Consider the following 17,581-nt stretch of genomic DNA (forward strand, 5'->3'; position numbering starts at 1 on the left):
TTTTACCGGGAGATTGAGTGACTGGGTTCGGAGTCCAGACAGGCTGCTGACCGTTCAAAACCTTCTAAAGGCCCACGTCGAGGGTCACCATTTTGTTAGAAATAAAAATATACGTGTTCTTTTAGCCTTATTTATGAAGGAAAAAATAACCATGGAGAAAGGTGTAAAATTCGGGTCTGCTAAAGCATGTATTCCACTTGTCATGATCTGCCATTACGACCGGCGAATCGCGGCAGTTAATTAGCGTGCATAAATTATAATGCACTGCAAGGGTGGTCATAAATAAGAAAAGTCATGCGCTCCAGCTGACTGACGTCACCGCCGCTATTACTACCCCTCATTGGCTGTAACAGAAACACAAATCTTACTAACAATTTAAGGAAATAATAATCACTGTCCCTTATTAACTTGTGGGCATTTTCTTCATCTGCTTCGTTTTATCTTTTTCCACGCCTTGAAAATACACTAACGGTAGACAAGTGGCATAATCAAATCAACAAATGTAAAACAACATGTTCGTTCCGATATTGTAGGCTACCCTCCGGTTCCGTCATTTAGGGCTATGCATAAAAATAATCAATCAAATGTCTGTTTGAGGTAAGAGTAGCTACGTTTCATTTATAATTCGGGAAACAAACTCCCTGGAACTCTCATTTGTAAGTTAGCTCCTCCATTCCTGACATAATTGATTGGCGGACACCTGTGTCAAACGTAGGGCTGAGCCAACGTCGATGCAGACTCGATGATCGAGGGCTTTATCACCCACTTACGCTCGATGGTTTGGGACGACACTCAATATGGCGGGCCCTCCCTGCGAACGCGCAAACGGAGGGATAGTGGATAGGGTTAGGGCAGTGGTTCCCAAACTGTGTGCCGCGGCACACTGGTGTGCCGTGAGGCAAGTCCAAGTGTGCCGTGGGATTTTGTGACAACCATAGCCTACTGCAATATAGTATACAACTATACAAAAATTATTATTTTAATTTACTATATACTACTTTGAATGCACTCATTCCATAATACAGAGGCAAACTCTTTATCTAAAAACTATTTAAAAAATCCTCAAAGAGGATCCCACATTTCGCTGTTCGCGGAGTTGCGCAGGTGGGAATTTAATTTAGACTGTGACACATCAAAGGCAGTAGGTCAACACAACATTAAAACATAAACAAGAGGGAAAATGGAGCGCTTTCTCGTGCGGAGCAAACCACCAACCACCAGTGCAGAGACTGCCGAGTCAGACAACCCACCGAAAGAAAAGAGGAAAAAAACTGTCAGCCGACAGTATCATGAAAGTTACCTGTCTTATGGCTTCAGTTGGACCAGGGATGTCAACATTCCTCAGCCGGAGTGCGTCCTCTGTCGGGAGAAGTTAGCTAATGCTAATATGCTTCCAAGCAAGCTGAAGAGGCACTTGGAAACCAAACATCCCTTCCACGCTGAGAGAAACCTGGCCTATTTCAAAAGAGCGCGGGATCTGAACCAGAGGCAGCAAGACCGTTTGTTGGATTGCGTGAAAGTGTCTGAAAAGGCAATGGAGGCTAGTTACATGCTAGCGGAGCTTATTGCAAAGCAAAAGAAGCCTCACACAATAGCGGAGACACTCATCCTCCCTGCTTGCAAAATAATTGCAGGTGTCATGCTGGGTCCAGATGCCGCAAATGAGCTATCCAAGGTGCCGGCATCTGATAACACAATCAAAAGAAGAATAGATGACATGTCAGAAGACATTGAACAACATTTAACAGAGAAACTGCAGGCGAGCGGCAGATTTTCTCTTCAAATAGATGAATCGACCGACATAAGTGGGGCTGCCCAGCTCCTGGCAAACGTCAGGTATGTTGACGGTGACTCTATTAAAGAGACTTTTTTCTTCTGTAAAGAAATGGCAAGCCATACAACGGGAGAAGAAATATTCAAGGTAACTGATAACTACTTAAAAGAAAACAATCTGTGCTGGAGTATGTGCGTCAGTCTGTGCACGGATGGTGCGGCATGCATGACGGGGAGAGTGAGAGGCTTTATTGCAAAGGTAAAAGCACAAAATCCACAGATAGTGACCAACCACTGCATTTTGCACCGAGAGGCATTAGTTGCCAAAACCATGCCCCCGGAGTTGACTGAGGTGCTGAATCAGGCTGTGCAGATGGTGAATTACATCAAATCAAGGCCCCTGAAATCTCGCCTTTTCTCCCAGCTGTGCGCTGAGATGGGAGCCGACCACCAAAGCCTGATCCTCCACACAGAGGTACGATGGCTGTCTCGGGGGAAAGTCTTATCCCGTTTTTACGAGCTTCGGGAAGAGCTTTTGGAATTTTCACGTGAACACGCTGTCCCACATAAGGACAGGCTCACGGATGAGAGCTGGTGCGCCAGGCTGGCTTACCTTGCAGACATATTTGGGCATCTCAACGAGTTAAACGCCAAGCTTCAGGGCAGGAATGAAAACATTTTATCATCCACAGACAAGATTCGGGGCTTTATGGGCAAACTGACCCTGTGGCGCGAGGCTTTGGAACAGGGCTCCATGAACATGTTCCCGCTGGCATCAGCTGCGCCACAGGCAGCCAGTGAGCGCGCTATATATGCCGAACACCTTCAGACCTTAAAAGAGAGGTTTGAGCGCTATTTTCCACGTGTGGCGGACATCGAGGACAATGACAGGATCCGAGACCCATTCAACCAGGAGTCCGAGTCCTCAACCGAGAAGCTCACTATGAAGGAGAGAGAGGAGAGCTCCGTGCGGACCGCACGCTGAAACTGAAATTTAGTGAGCTCACACTCGATCAGTTTTGGTTGGTTTGTGCATCAGAATATCCAACCATCTCCCACCACGCTATCGACCAACTTCTTCATTTCCCCACCACCTACCTGTGTGAGTTGGCGTTCTCCACTCTTGTTTACATGAAGAACAAGACCAGGTCACGGCTCTCTGTTGAGCAGGAGTTGCGAGTGGCCCTGTCCTCCGTGCCACCAAGGATTAAAAAAATCTGTGCGCCCCGACAGGCACATGTGTCCCACTGATTTGTTAGTAGGCAGAATATTTACAAAAAAAGCCTGATTCTAAATGTTACAGTTCTAATGTGTGGGTCAGATTCAGGACCATGCAGCTTTCTCATGGACAGTTCTCTGCTGAATTTCTGTTTCCTTTGCCTCACCTGTCTGGTTGAAATGGGTGTTTGATTAAGCCCAATTTGATAAAGTTTAAATATGTTTGTGAAGTATTTTGTTAATAAATATTTCATGAGTAGAATAGTTGTCTTTGTCACATCTTATTTGGCATTAGTAAATAATTATAAACTTAAGAGATAAACAGATGATATTAGTGATAAAACGTGTTATAAGGCTATTTTGCACAATAGGTGTGCCTTGAAATTTTTATTTGTCCTTTGGTGTGCCTTGGGCACAAAAAGTTTGGGAACCACTGGGTTAGGGTGTAGGGGGTGGATCTAGATTGGGCCCCTCTCTAGCAGCCTTGAGAAAGTGTCTGAAGCTTGCTTTGGCCAAAAGGGCCTTTGTTCTTGCAGATACTTTGGCTTCAGGAATGTAGCTATCTTATGGGAAAATCAGCGTTAGTTTTTATTGCAGTTCTACCTCCTTGTCTCCAAAGCACCAAGACTGAAACGGGAACAATTATTAAAGTCAAATGTGAAGAATATATCAATTGTTTAAATTATATATGGGTAAATGCAAATTAATGAGGGGGCTATAACATCATTAAATTTAGAAATATATTTTTCTGATACCTCTTCGATCCTAGTATTGGTTTTGTTAATTTCTTCCCGAATCTCTTTCAGCTGCTGACTGTTGTCTTTTCTGAATTCTCTCAGCTCTTTGAGTATGAGGCCAAGGTCCCCGGTCTCTTTTTGACCCACTTCGAGGTGTGTACGCGTGTCTTCTTCATCCTCCTTTACGCTGCTAGGCGAGGGAGTTTGGCTAGCTCCGTCGCCGTCGAATAACTCCGCCTGCATTGACTTTTTATTTTTCCCTCTAGGCATTCTCAAGCCCCACTAACTTAAATCAAACTAGGGGCGCCCTTAACTCAGTTGGTAGGGCGTCCCCCCCCCATGGGCCTCGGCCAGCAGCGGACCCGGGTTCTATTCCAGCCCGCTGTCGTTCTCTGCATGTCACTCCCCTCTCTGCTCCATTTCAACTCTGTCTCTACACTATCAATAAAAGCATAAAAATGCCAAAAAATATCTTTAAAAAAAAGAAACAATTAAATCAAACTGAAACTTTTTTTTCAATATTCGGGTTGAAGTGGGTAACTTTGACTCAAATTGTCGGGAGCACGTTCTCTAAGCTGCCATCGCCTGGCTCGTCAAACCGGATGTCCCCAGTTACTTCATCTTTTGTGCGTGATTTGTAGTTTTCTATTTAAATATGCATATCTATTAGCATGAACATAAACCAGAGCACAGGGACATTTCCCCATTATACTATTAAAGGTTGTATATCAATCAGTGGGCTCCACCCATGACTTTCCTCTGACGTTTGCTGTCCTTGAACTGAGAAGCATTTTCTCATTCTTGTCTAAGTTTTCTATTCATGGAAAGAAACTTACAATCAGACCACAATCTGAAATAGCATCAGGATAACATTTGCTATCATATAAAAGGCCTGAGAAATAAATCCATGCTCTCCTGTGGTCTTGACTACGTTATTGTCTGTCATTATCCCCAGCAGGTCATTTACAGATGGTTCATTAGCACATGTTGACTATTGCTTATCAGGCTCTACACAATAAAGCCCCAGAGTACAATTCTATATTAAAGCAAAGTGTGTCAGGTGGGCTAAACAGTGCCAACTGGATATCCCCAGGGCCTGGTTCTAAATGATGGGAGACTGGCCATTTGCTGTCTTTGGCCCTACACTTAAAAATTCTATTTATTATATTTCTTAATTTATTTGTATTTATTCTACTCAGCTGCTCTTGTTTTTTTCCGTCTTGGCTCCTTCATATTTTGTACTCAATATTTTCTATCCTACCTGTTGTCGTGGAAACTTAAATATCAGTGTGTCTAGTGCAGATGAAGGTTGGCAATTAAAGACCAGTTGACACAATGTTCAAAGTTTTCAGTAAGATCTTTTAGCCATTCACAGAGAGGACTGTAGAGGCAGTCTCTCTTCGTCAGTTATAGTATTCAGGATTAACACACAAACAGTGCAAACACCATAAGGTCTAGACATCTACATCATAACATACATACTTTGACGCAATCTTAGTCTCCAATAACTAATATCTCAACCTTGCTTTGTTTCACCTGTCTTAATTGGCGACTGTGGCTCAGTTGGTAGAGCGGGTCGACTGATGATCAAAGGGTTGGAGGTTCAATCCCCGCCCTGCCACCTGTGTCATGGTTGTTGTGTCCTTGGGCAAGACACTTCACCCACCTTGCCTCGTGTGAATGTCGATAGTTAGCCTGCTATCGGTGTATGAATGTGTGTGTGAATGGTAACGTGGGAAAGGAAAACAGGTCTCCCTTGCAAAAGAGTCTTCGGTCTCAATGGGATTTACCTGTATAAATAAAGGTTTAAAAAAAAAAAGGGGTTCAGAACTTTTTGACCATTAGATAACTTGTGTGTAGTTTCTCAACTACATATATGGTAATATTACAAATTCACATGATCATAATATTCATTCCCATCACATTGTACAGGCGGCAGGACTGGTGTTTGAACTAAGGCAGAAATGGCAAAATTTGTTCATCAAGAGGATTCGCTGTCCTTCAAAGCCCTGGTCCCAACAAGACGAGGCCATCATCCGCACCCTGGTTTCTGTATGTCATTCTCCCTTTTCTTTTCATTTGGTTATGCAGGAAAATACAACAACCTAGCATACAGTACATGGAGGGTTAAATACAGGGTGAGCATCTTCAGACCAGTTGGCCTCCTCCCTCCCTCACAATCAGTACCACTACAACACATTATGAATATTATGGCTGTGTGTAATTCTATTGCATTTGATATTTTTAATGTCTAAATTATAGCCACATGTTGAAAAGTATGGTTCTTAATTAGGGATATCTTTATTTATTCATAGTGCTGAGACTACCAATCATTTTTAGTCAAGTAACAAATCAATTTTTTTTTTTATTATAAATGAAACATTGATAGAAAACATTTAAAATGTATTTAATACAAGAATAAAGAATAAATCTAATTCCGATCACATTTAAAGACAAATTGAAGGATTGGTCTGAATGAAACATGTCCATGTGTATTTGTAGTGAATATAATGCTGTTGGATGCAGATTAATGACTGGTCATCAAACTACTATCTGTCAGGTGCTTGCAGCAGAGGAGCAGGGGGCGGGGCTACAGCAGCCCACTGGGATTGGCCAGCGGCCAAGGCCCATGTCATCAGAGGAGGGACCCCAGGCTTCAGTCAAGAACTCCAAGAACAGCCCCCAGCTACCCACCAACAACACCTATGACAGGTACCAAGCTGTCTCCAAAACCTTTAGATTGTGCTTTCAATACAACAGGTAACCATAGAAGGCATGGTGTTTGCATCAAGAGTAGGGATGTAACGATATGAAATTTTGAGTACGATACGATATTGCGATTGATATCACAATACGATATTAAGCGCTGAATTCATTTCTTTTTTTATTCCTTTTCTCTTTCTTAAAGATTTGCGAAGCAAATACAGTACAATGATTTAGTTTTTCCCCTTTTTTCTTCCCCCGAACACACCCCGCCCATATCCCCTCCACCCAACCACAAACAATCCTGCATAAAAAAAAAAAAAACAAAAACAAAAAAAAACACAATCGGGGCTCAACGCTAAGGTTTTTTTTCACTTGCCCGGTCGGGCAAGTGGGTCTGAATTCTACTTGCCCGAAGTCAATTTTTACTGGCCCCTATACAATTTTTTTTATATTAGTCGTGTTTAAATAATTGTTATATTTGCTTTTTATTGACAATGTATAAACAAATCATGGACAGTATTATAGATGAGTTTAAGGGTCATACTGAAAGTGGAGGCTATTATTCAAATATTATTTGAGTTGGAACATTTGTAATTTTTTTGTTTCTAAACCTACAATAACTGCAAACAAGACATGTTTTATGCAAACAAAAATCATGTAAAGAACTTTAACAGCACTTATTTTTATTTGTTTTACCTTATTCCTTTTACAACAGCAATTCTTTAAAACTTATTTCTGCAAACATTTTTTTAGGCCTACAACAATCTGTTTTAAAGTTAAAGGCTATTATTTTAATGTGTGTATGAGTGATTTGATTCAAAATCTCTAAATTTGGCTCAGGACAGGCTGTTTTGAACACTTTTCCAGTAGCTTACTTTTAAGCTTCCACTGCCTCATGGTATGTGAAGTCAGACACCTCTGGCCCATTTATTGAGATCTATGCTGTAGAGATATTCCTCTGATAACTGTTGCTGATGTTTGTGTTGAACTGCACATTAACTGGTAGTAGGCTACTAGCAGCAGAGCTAACGTTAGCATCCTCGCTACTACTAGATTCACGTTGGGTGCATAATAGGGGTGTGCACGTGTACACGTGTAACCGTTTAGTAAATCATAACCGTTAAGGAAAAATTAATAAACGAAAACCGTTTAAAAAAAAATCTTCAAATTTAAAATTTTCTTTTTTTCAAAGTTTTTAAATATGTTCTGGAGACACACATTTATTGATTTTACATCACCAGTAGGCCTAAACTAATTGGGGATGATAAAAGCTAGTCTGCCGAATCGGTCTGTCCCTCGGCGAGTGTGTGAGTGTGTGTATCGGCGCACACACACACACACGGGGAGTCGCCGTGCCGGTGCTCGACTCACAGCCACGGAAGAGTGATGAAAGATAACCTAAAGATTAAAGTTACTCGGTTGACGTGAACTAAGCTCGTAAGTAGCCCGAACTTTATAACACCTGTTCAACCTGCATGAACGTGGACATGTAGAAAGCGATAGGCTATATTAATCAGGAAATGAATGAAGCGCGATAATGACGGCGCACATGTCAGGCGAACGTGTGTGTGTGTTTGTGTTTGTGCCATGGACTTATTATAAGAGGTGTGTAAACGAGCGTAGTTCATTTCAACTGTGTGTTTACAGGCGAACGAACGCGTATGTGTGTGTGTGTGTGTGCGCGCGCGCCTACAGGACGGCGGGCGCGCCAAGACAATGACGTCACGGTTAACCGTGTACACGAAAAAAATTCCGTCGTGTACACGGTTAGAAATTTTTGTAAACGTTCACACCCCTAGTGCATAATGCATTTAAAAAACGCAGATATTTTCGCTGCTTTTCAGACGGTCGGGGTAGACTTCACTCCATTTATAATGTACTCGTTGGCTTTTGGACTTTCTGTCACACCAACCTACTGCGTGTAGTTCTCTTCTCTACCTCTATGGGTGTGTGTGCTCACCGGTGTTGTGCCGAGTCTGCGTGTGTATGTGTGTGTGTATCGGCAGTAGAGCCCCGCCCCCCCTTCACAAAACGGAGGAGAGGAGAGATGCAACGTAGCAGACACTACGCGCACACAAATTAGCGTTAATGTAATAATTAGCACCAGTTAAATATGAAAATAGACCATAGATAGATTACGTGTATTTGGCGATTCAAAAAAATAAAATAAAAAATATTCGCTTCAATATCGTGAAACGGTATAACAAGAAAAAACGTACGGTTGACATTCGTGGTCTTTTCATATCGCGAACGACCGTTTTGCGGTATATTGTTACATCCCTATTCAAGAGCAGATTAAAACAGGATCAGAGCAGAAATTAGGAAGCCCTCTTGCTACATTATGATAAAGGGCCTGACTCTAATATAAGCCTATTTCACATGAAAGCATTGTTCTCTCTCTCTGTCGTTGAGGTAAACACATGGTTGAGAATGTTGGTTAGGCAGTAATAAGTTGATTGTACTTCCCCTCAGGTCTTGTAGGATGGCAGCAGCATCGGGGCAGATGAAAGCCCCCAGCAGAGAAGATGCTTCCCCTCCCATAATGCATCTCTCTGAAGAACCACACTTACCCACTCATTCTGCTAGTTCTGGGCTCTACGACAGTCCGTCTGACAGCCCCTGTCCCTCCTCCTTAGGAAAGGTATTTACTGTCAGCCAAGCATTGTTCAATCTACTCATTATTATTTCATACCCCTCTTGTGTTTAATCTGTGTATTCTAGTATTTAGATGAATTTTTTTTTTTTTGTAGAAAAAGTTATTTACTTGGGTCATTGTGTGATGGTGATGGTGTATTATTCAATGTATTTTGTGATACTATCACAACAAGTTGCTTGATTGAGAACAGTTTCAATCCTGAACAATGCTTCTTTAAAAGAGTGCTCTGTTTATTGTTGCACTTCTGTAACATTTCAGACTCAAGATGTACAGATTTTTAGAAAGGATCAGAATTGATGCAGCAGAACAGGAGATATTGACTTTTTTTGTTCCTTAGATTCCTCTTGTCAAAAGTCCACTAATAGTTTGGACTGAGGTCTGGTAGCTCACTTCTTACTTCATTTTATATTAAAACGTTCAACCACATCAACGTTTTTAGATATGCAATAGGACTAACACCAATTTGCTTGATTTTCCATTTAAATACAATTGTAGATCCGTTATTTAGCTTTTCTGGGGTTTTGACACAGTAAAATAACAAAAAAGGAATCACTAAACATAGTGTGTTATGTGTTTTATATGTACATAGCCAAGAACACTCACAGGCCACTTTATTAGGTACACCTTGCTAGTGCCAGATTTGACCTCCTTTGGCCTTCTGAACTGCCTCAATTCTTCGTGGCATACTTTTAACAAGGTGTTGGAAACAGAGGTTTCTGTCCAGTTTGACATGATAGCATCACACAGTTGCTGCAGATCGGCTGCACATCCATGATGTGAATCTCTGGTTCCACCACATCCCAAAGGGGCTCTATTGGGTTGAGATCTGGGGCCTCATTTAGAGGCGCGCGTAGAATCCCTCCTAAAATATTGCTTACTCTCGAGACTCATAATGTACGTTCGCAAAGAAATGTTGAGATTTATAAAACCATGCGGCGCACACTTGTACAGAGTCTTCCCTTTATAAATACCCACCTGCAGTGAATTGTGCGTACAGGATCTATGCCCTGTGTCCTCCCACTTCTCCCAGTTTCATCCAACAATCTACCATAAACGGTCAATGTTAAATAGCTCCTGAATATGGTGACACGTATAATAAGCACGGCACTTTGACTGACATGAGGAGAAAAAGGAGGCAACCGGGCCGCAAATAAAGCGACTGGGAAGGAAGAAAGCCGTGCCATGCACTGCAGTAACTGGCCCACAAACACACACACGCTGATCACATATCATCAATACTCTTTGTAAAGCAGTTTCGCCCAACTTTGTACTGTAAAAAATATCACATATCAGCCTACCTGGAGGACTATATGTAGGTATATATAAAATATGTTGTAAGAAGTTTAACAATGCATTGTAGTCTATTGCAGAGCACTGTTTACCTCCCGTGATCCACACATTTCCAACAACGCCAGAAAAGTTTAAACTTCCAGGGTGAAATATTATGGGAAGGAGATCCATGTAATAATTTGCTAAATACATAGCATGCTTTTATCTAACGAAGAATACAGTTTTATTTCATGTTTTGGCCTTAACTTTGTACAACACTGATTTTAACACACCGTCTAATCGCCTCTCCGCTGGCCACTCACGGAAACACCTCCCGACGGACATTATTATAGAGTAGCACTATAAGATTAATTTAAAAATATAACCAAAACATGTACAGACTTAATTGACTTTTTTCACTGAGGGCCACATACAGAAAAATCTACGAAGGGCTGGGCCACTTGGCAAAAATAACACATTTATCAGGACATGTAGCTGCTCTGATGTTTAGTTTCATAGTATCTTCGTAAATTGTAATCCTTCTTCACGTCAACACTTCCCCTCAGAGCCGGCCGAAGCCTCCAAGCAGAATTTGAATCGGGGGCCCCTCTCCAATGTTACCGTGCCCAAATCATTGACTATTGTTAATTGCCTTCAGACACCCAGTGTTTTCTGCTATTGCCTCCAATGTCCAGCTGGGTGAAAATAGTAGCCAGCTGAGTTCCTAACTCTCCTAGGGGGGTCCGGGGGTATGCCCCCCGGGAGATGTTTTTAACTTTTTAAAGTGAAATGCATGAATCTGGTGCACTTTAAAGCTGAATAATTTTGTGTGAAATTTGGAGACACTGTGTCAGATCAATTAGAAGCTATTGAAGAAGGACACATGGATTTTCCATAATAATATTAATTTGAAATAAAATATTATGCAGGGTCCTCTGGGATGGGCTTGGTGCTCTTTTTCTTTTATGGGACATATTTCTTTGTAATATAATGAATGCATTTAAATGATTTAAAAACTAAAAGGGCCATATTACATAATATTTTTTAAATGTGCCGAGGGCCAATCAATCAGTTGTGGGTTAACTAATAAAAAAAAAATTGAAAGGGCCATATTACATTATATTTTTAAAATCGGCCGCGGGTCAATAAAAAGTAGTTTGGACACCTCTGCACTAGTGTCACACTACGTGGTGAATGAGACTTTTGTTTCCTTTATAGATATCCTCATACATTTCTATAATCTTCATATTAAGAGAAATACTTTTTGTATTACAATATGTCTAAAACATTTAATAAAATATGCAAATTATACTTCCGGTTATGGCGCGGTGCTGAGCGGTCGTGTTTCGGAACCCCTCCGGTGAATTTTCCCAAAGCGGGCAGCTAGGCAGTCTTAATTAACTCGTTCATTTACCCCAAGTTTCACTAACACAACGACTGCCACAATGGCACCAAAACCACCCAAGCAGACGCAAAAACTTTTGAAGTTTGACGCCATGCTGAGCCCCTCGAAACAAGCTAACGAAGAAGCTAGCAGTGCTAACGAAGCAGCCTTGGGGACTTACGTCAGAACTGATTCTAGCGAGATTCTGACTGCAATTCGGGCATTGAAAGATGACTTCGTGGTGAGATTTGATTGTCTCCTAAATGCGATGCAAGGGCTTAAGGCTGACGTGAAAGCGATTACAGTCCGTGTAACGGAGGCTGAGGACAGAATTAGCACCAACCAAGATGACATCACGTCGCTGCTAGCGGACAACACGGCCATGAAAGCTACTATTAAGGAGCTAGCGTTCAAGGTTGACGACCTGGAAAACCGCAGTCGACGGTCCAACCTGCGCCTGGTGGGCATTCCCGAAGGTAGTGAAGGGACTGACATGTGCATGTTTCTTGAGGGTTGGCTACCGAAGGTGCTTGGTGCCAATACTTTTCCTAGGCCCCTGCTAATCGAGCGAGCCCACAGGCTCGGTACAGCTAACGAGGCAAGCATGGCTAATGCCTCGTTTCCACCGAGTAGAGCGGGACGGATCGGAGCGGTTCGGTCCGGATAGTTTGGCTTTTCATTTGCCAAAAGTTGGGTAGGGTACGGTTTAAGCGCACCTAACCGCTCTGAGCTGCTCCCAATCTCAGTACTCCTCCGTAGGGGTACTAGCCGCCTGAAAGCGGGCCGAAAATGCGGTACTACACACCCCCGTCATTTGATTGGTCGAAAGAATCATTTCCGCCATGTGTAGTCATCTCGGCAAGAGTGAAGAGAGTCTTGTGTCTTGTCGAAAATGTGAGCACAGCACTGTTTATTGTGTGGTGTTTTTCCTCGTCAATAAATTAAACACTGTGTCCCACTGCTAGTCACGTAGCTGCGCAGCCAGCGCTGTTCGCTCATGAGTTGCACCAAGCCGTTTCTGTGTGTTTTCGCCATAGATAGTAGGCTAGTAAATACACGTTCACAACAACACGGGGGGAATAAATAAAGAAGCGGCTGGTTTGACCAAGCAAAAACGAGAGACCGCTGGCTTGACCACAGTTGGTAGAAAGAATAATTTCCGCCGTGAGTAGTCACCTCGGCTAGAGTGAAGAGCCGTCCGTGTGCTCACATCAACACGGGGGAAAGAAGCGGCTGGTTTGACCAAGCAAAAACGAGAGACCGCTGGTTTGACCACAGTTGGTAGAAAGAATCATTTCTGCCGTGTGTAGTCACCTCGGCTAGAGTGAAGAGAGCTGTGTGTTGGCGAAAATGTGAGCGCAGCGCGGTTTATTGTGTGGTGTTTTTCCTCATCATTAAATGAACCAGTTGGCTACGATGTCCCACTGCTACGATGTCACGTAGCTGCCGCAGGCAGCACTGTTCGCTCACTGTATATCAGTTGCACCGAGCCGTCTGTGTGCTCACAACAACACGGGGGGAATAAAAAAAGAAGCGGCTGGTTTGACCGAGCAAAAACGAGAGACCGCTGGCTTGACCACAGCTGTTCCACAGCCCGCTAGTTTGACCCACATTCTGGCGGCTATCGCAGTCCAGCCTAAACCCCGCCCTACCAGTAAAGGTAGGGTCGGCGGTGGAAACAACACCAAGATTCTTAAAAGTGAGCTGTCCCGCTCTGAGCCGCTCTGACCCGACCCGCTCTACTTGGTGGAAACGAGGCATAACAGAGCTAGACCGCAGCAACCAGCACGGCCCAGGGTGGTGATAATGAAACTACTGAACTACGCGGACAAGACACGAATCATGAGCGGCCAGGCTGAAGGGACCCATACTGCTGGACAACCAGAGGATAATGTTTTTTCCCGACGTCTCCGCTGACCTTCTCAGACGCAGGAAAGTCTTCGACCCAGTGAAGAAAGACTTGGCTGCCCTCTCCATCCCGACCCTGCGATACGGAGTCGCTCACCCGGCTACACTATTGATCACCTACAAGGGGAAACGCCACACTTTTGACACGGTGAGGACGGCGGAAGATTTTGTGAAGGAAATGAGGAGCCAACAACATGGTTCAGGTTGAACTTTGACTGCTTGGCTATTACTGTCTACAATATTCCATTACGGAGACTAACGGGGGGGGGGTTCCGTGCTGATCGCCGGGCATGTTGTTCCTCGTATGACGCTTGCTCAGGTGGACGAGCGCAGCTCCATGATTGAGCTCAGTTTAGAGCTCCTTTGGATGTGTGTACTGTGGGAGGGATGGGTTTATTTCAGTTGGGGAAGTAAACTCTGTTCTACTCACATGTTCTCTTTGATATTGGGTGGGGATTTTTTTTTGTCTTTTGTTTTCTCTTTTACATTTTTTAATGTATTTTTTTATGTTTGCAGCCACTTAACATATATCTGTCAGGGCATTGATGTGGTAAACATTCTCAGCCTCTGATCTTCAGTTCACATCCTGGAATGTGAGAGGACTAAATAAGATTGTTAAGCTTAAACAGGTTATGAACAGGCTCCGGCAGCTTAAAGCCAAAGTAATTTTTCTACAGGAGACCCATTTGACTCCAGAAGATGTGATAAGGGTGAGGAGAAGGTGGCCTGGTCAGGTGTTTTCAGCCTCTTTTAGCTCTAACTCAAGAGGGGTAATAACTCTTATACACAAATCTGTGCCGTTTAAGCTTTTACGTGTCACCGAAGACCGACTTGGCAGATACCTTATTATCGAATGTCAACTTCTTTCAGTCAAAGTGAATTTGGTTAATGTATATGGGACAAATATCGATAATCCAACCTTCTTTCGACAGCTTTTCTTGATGTTAACTGCTTTGCCTGGCCAAATTATCATAGGTGGAGACTTTAATTGTACACTCCAACCGGCATTAGACAGATCCACCGGTGTTGACACCGCTCACCCCTTGACTAGAAAAGAACTGCTAAAGTGCATTAAAGATTTTAATCTGGTAGATGTATGGAGAAATAAGTATTCTAACCAGAAAACATCTTCTTGTTATTCGGGCACACATCAGAACTTCTCTAGAATTGATTATTATCTGGTCTCAGCAGAGTTGATTCCAAAAATTTCAAAATGCTGGTATGATAGCATCTTAATTTCAGATCACGCCCCAACCTCGCTTCTTATTACATTTTCCAATGTGGTACCGCCCCCCTCTAGGTGGCGCTTACAATCAATCTGGCTTAGAGACCCAAGCTTTATAGAGTATATTGGAAGACAAATAGATTTATATTTTGAAAGCAACACTAACTGCACCAGTGAGGTGGGAAGCATTTAAAGCCTTTCTGAGAGGCCAAATGATAAATTTCACCGGCTTTAAATATAAAGCTCATAGATTAGAAATGGAGAAACTTGAAAAAGCAATTAAAGAAACTGAGGGCAACATTTTTGAAAATCCAGACCGTCTACTTATTATGGAACTTAACAAACTGAAAGCAAAGTATAATGTTTTGTCTACTAATAAGGCGACAAAAAGTTTGATGAGATTAAAACAATCGTATTATGAACAGGGAGAGAGTTAGTTACTTAGTCATTTACTCGCCTGGCGCATAAAGCAGATGCAAACCGAGAGGGCAATAAACTCCATCTTGACAAGATAATGGGGATATAACTTCAGACCCAAAAGAGATTGTTTTCAACTTTTCAATGTTTCTACCAAAACTTATATGGCTCTGAATACTTAGGTTCGGCCCCAAGTGTACAAAAAGATTTTTTGGATACACTAAATTTTGACCTAGTAGATAAAGAATGTTTAGGCTCATTAGAACGCAACCTTGAGACTGGGGAAATATCTGAGGCCATATCTGGCTTGGGGGAAGGTAAAACACCAGGGCCAGATGCAATTCCAATTGAAATATATAAAATATTTAAATCCAAATTAATACCGCCCTTACTTGATATGTACAAGGAATCATTTGATGAGGGATCCCTCCCTCCTTCTCTAAACACAGCAATAATTTCATTGTTACTGAAGCCTAGAAAAACACCAACCCAGTGTGGGTCCTATAGACCGATCTCACTTCTAAATAATGACCTTAAGATTCTATGCAAAGTGCTTGCGAGGAGGCTGGAATCAGTCTTGCCTCAAATGGTCCATTTGGACCAGAGTGGATTTGTACAGGGTAGACAGGGCTTCCACAATACGAGGCGACTGCTTAATATTCTATTTGAAAAGTCTGGCTTCCCTAACCACTCTATCCTGTCATTGGATGCAGAGAAGGCATTCGACAGGATAGAGTGGCAATACCTATTCGATGTCCTGAAAAGATTTGGTGTGGGTGTTCATTTTCTCAGATGGGTTCAGCTTTTGTATTCCAACCCACAAGCTGAAATTCTAACTAATGGACTTATATCAACGCCATTTAGGCTTAACCGAGGAACGAGACAGGGCTGCCCCCTCTCTCCCTTACTCTTCGTCCTGGCTATTGAGCCACTTGCCATGGCAATTCGCAAGCATGCTGGCATTACAGGAATTAAAGTCGGAGGCATAGAACATCGTATCTCGTTGTACGCGGATGACGTAATTTTATTTTGTTCCAGATAGGAGAAAACACTTCCTAGCCTGCTGAGTTTGATGAGAACATTTGGTACCTTTTCAGGCTATAAAGTAAACAATAGTAAATCAGTGATAATGTTTTTGACAGAAAATGAGAGAAATAGTCCCCCGATCCCTACACCATTTACTGTGTCAAAACCAGGATTTACTTACTTAGGTGTCAAAATGACTCCTACTATTGACAAAATAATTTCAGCTAATTATGACCCCCTTGTGGATAACGTCACACAATTGATAAATAGATGGACCAAATTACCTATATCCTTAATCGGAAGCATTAATGTCCTAAAAATGTCGATTTTAAGTACATTGTTATACCTCTTCCAATCAATTCCACTCTCTCCAGCTCCTTCCTTCTTTAAATTGCTTAAAGCTCCCATATTATACACTTTTCGGTTCTATTATACACCATATTATATGGTCTTAGTGGTCCCTAATACGTTTTTCTTTAATTGTTTGCTGAAAAAAACTTTCAGATAATTTATTGTACTATGCTGATGTTCAGCTAATCTCACAATGGCCTATTTTTTAAAAAAGAGTTGCAGGTCCCCTCGTAAATATACAATCTTTGAGCTCCCCCCGCCCCCTGTCCGGAAGCGAAGCCAGATACGCCTCGCCCTCTGTCTGTCAGGGCCGTGGACCAATAAGAAATAGGGGTGTGGGCTGCACAGTGGAAGCTTCTGGCTTTACGGTTTGTGAGGTCAGAAAAGGGGATAATTCTGACTGGAGTGTTTTTGGGGGGAGGGGTGGGGGTTTCAGAAAAGGGGAGAGTGAGAAAAGGAGAGATTGTTATTTTTTTTGATATTTTGGCAGTCTCTAGGCACACCGTGGACGCATGGATATGTTGGAACACATTTAAAAAGTGCATTTAGCATAATATGGGACCTTTAACAAAACTTTCACAAACTTCATTTGGAATAACAAACGCCCTAGACTCAGACTTTCCTTGTTGTATTTACCATATGACAGAGGTGGACTGCAATTTCCAAATTTATTTTGGTACTTTTGGGCAGCGCAAATTAGGCCCGGTATGTTTTATTTTATGAATGACCACCCCCCAGCTTGGGTTGCAATGGAATCCCAAAATATTACAGTGCCACTGCATTTGTACATGTATTCGGCAGACTCCTTAAAAATACCAAAAATACTTTTTTGAAAAATACGATAAGGATTTGGCATAATACCATTGCTTACTGGGGTATGACAAAAAGGCTCTCCCAATTCACGCCCATTT

At 42.4% G+C, this 17,581-nt stretch overlaps 1 protein-coding gene across 2 annotated transcripts in view; it reads left to right on the top strand.

Moving 5' to 3' along the window:
• The window catches only part of ythdc2 (YTH domain containing 2), a 162,854-nt gene that overhangs the window by 128,732 nt on the left and 16,541 nt on the right, over positions 1-17,581 (top strand). For both annotated transcript variants that reach the window (XM_080046489.1, XM_080046490.1), the window contains exons 27-29: positions 5,661-5,780; positions 6,289-6,440; positions 8,907-9,075. In XM_080046489.1, coding sequence (XP_079902615.1) covers positions 5,661-5,780; positions 6,289-6,440; positions 8,907-9,075 — 441 coding nt within the window. The remainder of the gene's footprint in view (positions 1-5,660; positions 5,781-6,288; positions 6,441-8,906; positions 9,076-17,581) is intronic.

This window comes from Ammodytes marinus, assembly GCF_949987685.1.
Source record: "Ammodytes marinus genome assembly, chromosome: 18".
Classification (NCBI taxonomy): domain Eukaryota; kingdom Metazoa; phylum Chordata; class Actinopteri; order Uranoscopiformes; family Ammodytidae; genus Ammodytes; species Ammodytes marinus.